The sequence below is a fragment of the Alligator sinensis genome, unplaced genomic scaffold, assembly GCF_000455745.1.
Source record: "Alligator sinensis unplaced genomic scaffold, ASM45574v1 scaffold647_2, whole genome shotgun sequence".
NCBI classification, from domain to species: Eukaryota; Metazoa; Chordata; order Crocodylia; family Alligatoridae; genus Alligator; species Alligator sinensis.
In genome coordinates this window covers 3,619,097-3,621,621 of record NW_005841832.1, presented here as the reverse complement: position 1 = coordinate 3,621,621, position 2,525 = coordinate 3,619,097, and the positions used below count along the sequence as shown (strand labels likewise).

At 56.3% G+C, this 2,525-nt stretch overlaps 1 protein-coding gene across 1 annotated transcript in view; it reads right to left on the bottom strand.

The window, feature by feature from the left end:
• Positions 1-461: 461 nt before the first annotated feature.
• Positions 462-2,525, bottom strand: part of PPP1R12C (protein phosphatase 1 regulatory subunit 12C) — a 27,116-nt gene continuing 25,052 nt past the window's right edge. Inside the window, exons 22-23 of the mRNA XM_025196755.1 lie at positions 2,243-2,293; positions 462-1,836 (exon numbers count right to left, since the gene is read on the bottom strand). Of these exons, the coding sequence (XP_025052540.1) occupies positions 1,750-1,836; positions 2,243-2,293 (138 nt within the window). The 3' untranslated portion in view covers positions 462-1,749. The remainder of the gene's footprint in view (positions 1,837-2,242; positions 2,294-2,525) is intronic.

Here is a 2,525-nt window from a genome sequence, read left to right as displayed (position 1 = left end):
CCAGGATTGGTGGCCAAACTGACATGATTTGCTTGTGGGGGGTGATGCATAGTGCCCTCAGATTAAGGAAAGTATGCACACCTCCCCTTTTTATTTTGGAATGGTCCTTGTCCAATAGGCCCCTTGCTGTGTGGCACATGGGCTATCTGTGGCACTTAGAGAGAGGAAAGCTATGGTCTGTGCCCAGCCCCCACTGTCCTTTGAAGTCTGGGGTAGGCGGGGTGGGGATCTGAAAGTCCCTGAACAGCAGCTTCCCCCACCCCCAGCTTGGGCTCATAGAAGATGGGATTTTGGCTAAGCCAAGAATCTGGACCAGTTCTGCTGGGGAACTGGAGAAGGTGGGGTGGGGAACTAGGCTGCTGGCAGCAGGGCAGTGAGTAGGTCAAAGCCAGTCCTGCGCACCCCCCCACTTTTTTTTTGGTCATTCATAGATGTATGAATCTATGACTGTGATTGTTTGGTCTCAGGGGATGCTGCCCCACTTCCCCTGCAGTGTGGCACCAACCTGGGATCCCCGCACCCATGGCCCAGACCATGGGGACACGCACAAGGAAGCCCTTTGAGGAAGAAACTAGGAATCTCCCCTCATGCCCCTTTTTGACACCTCAAAGAGGCTAGGGCCAAGTGCGGCACCAGCTCCCGCCGCCTCAAGGTACAGCTCTAAGGCTGCTGAGAAAGAAAAGCCATATCCCCTTTGATACCTCAAAGGAGATGGGGCCAGGACAGGAGGACACCAATCCCCACCCCACCCACAAAGTACAGCAGAGGCTGCTGGGAGTAGTGTAGTAAGCCCACCCCCTTTTTGGGCTCCATTGAGCTGGAGGGGGCAGAGCCAAGCAGGAACAGATCCCAGTGAGATGCCCCCCAGCATCCAGGGAGCCCCCTAATACCCAGTCCCCTAACACTGTATTCCCCCCACCCCTAACACTGCCACAGCACCCCCCAGCTGCCTTGCTCCCTACCTTACCCATCTTTTTTCTCAGCCCACCTTCACCCTCCTCTTCACCTCCCATGCCTAGCACCATCAAATCCCCACCTTGCCCCACTAGCACCTACCAACAGCACCCCCAGCTTGGCTATTTTCCCTGCCTAGCCTGTGGCCATGCCCCAACAACAGAGATCCAAATTTGGCATGACATCAATCCTGCCAGATGCAAGCTCGGCTCTGGTGGGGATAGTTTTCACTGCCCCTTTACACCAACAAAGACCTCTTCCCCCCTTGCAACCCACAAGCAAAATGTTCATTACTGAGGAAGAAGTAAAGGGGTGGTGCCACCCACAGAGACGCTGGAGGGGGCACCCCTCTCACAAACAGGACGAGAGGGGGCAGCATAGTGGACCTGGTGCTGGCTCCTGAAAGCTACAAACGATCAGCTTCACTTAAACAAAGAGCAGGAACAAAGGTAAAGAGCCACAGGATAAATAAGGGGGAGGGAAGGTCCAAGCAGCAGGTCTGGTTCTGTTGGGAGTCTCTGGCAGGGGTCCCCCCTCCACTACCCCGAGTGGAAGATTTTGGGAGTGTTTCTCAGGCTGAACAGGCCTCCTGGGTTGGGGGTTGATTTGACGTGGTCTAGCCCACCAGTGTGTGTGTGTGTGTGTGTGTGTGTGTGTGTGCGCGCCTGCCCGCCTATATAGTTGCACTGCTGGGGTCAGGGTGTGCACACGTGTATGGTCGCATTTTGGGGAAGTGCGGTTGCAGTATGGGTGTGTGTGGGTGTGTGGGCTGTGGCCCAGTCAGGAGGCAGGTAGTCACTTGGAGAGCTTGCTGATGACTCTGATCAGAGCTGCATTCTCATCCTTTAGGCGCTGGTTGTCGGCTTTCAGGTCCGAGAGAGCCTGGCAGTAGGAGCAGGGGCAATTATTCATCCAAAGCAAAGGCCTGGAGTCACCCAGTACAGGATTCTCACCCTTCCCCCCTGCAGATCAGAGTCCTCTTGCTCAGTACAGATCACAGCCCTGGGACCCTCACAGCTCAGTGGTCCCCTCCCCCTCCGACGAACTAAACAGACCTCAGACCCAAATAAGAAGCCCAGGACTCACCCAGACTAGCATCACCCCCACACACATCAGGTTTATAGCACCATCTAACATCCCCCTGCAGATTACACCTGTAACCCAGCTCTCTACCCAACTGTAAACACACACACACACACACACACACACACACACACACACACACTGCAACCCACCTGCCTTCAGACCTGTGCCCCACCCAGCCCAGAGCCCCCCAGGGGGAATTTACCTTGAGCTCCTCCTCCAGCTCAGCTGCCTTCCGCTCCAAGGCCCTGCGCTCCTGGAAGGTGGAAAAAAGAGATCAGTATGGGTGGGTCAACACCCACTGGAAGGCAGAGGGAGTCTGAGGCATGTGGGAGGGAATGGGGGGTGGGGGGAATGTCTCAGCAAGGCAGAGCACCACAGAGCTGCTATCCCCCACCCCCTGCCAGCCAAGCCTGGAGACGCTTCCCAGCAGGGGTAGAGAGAGGACACGCTGGGAGGGGGGCTTTCAGGATGCCTTCAGCACGAGG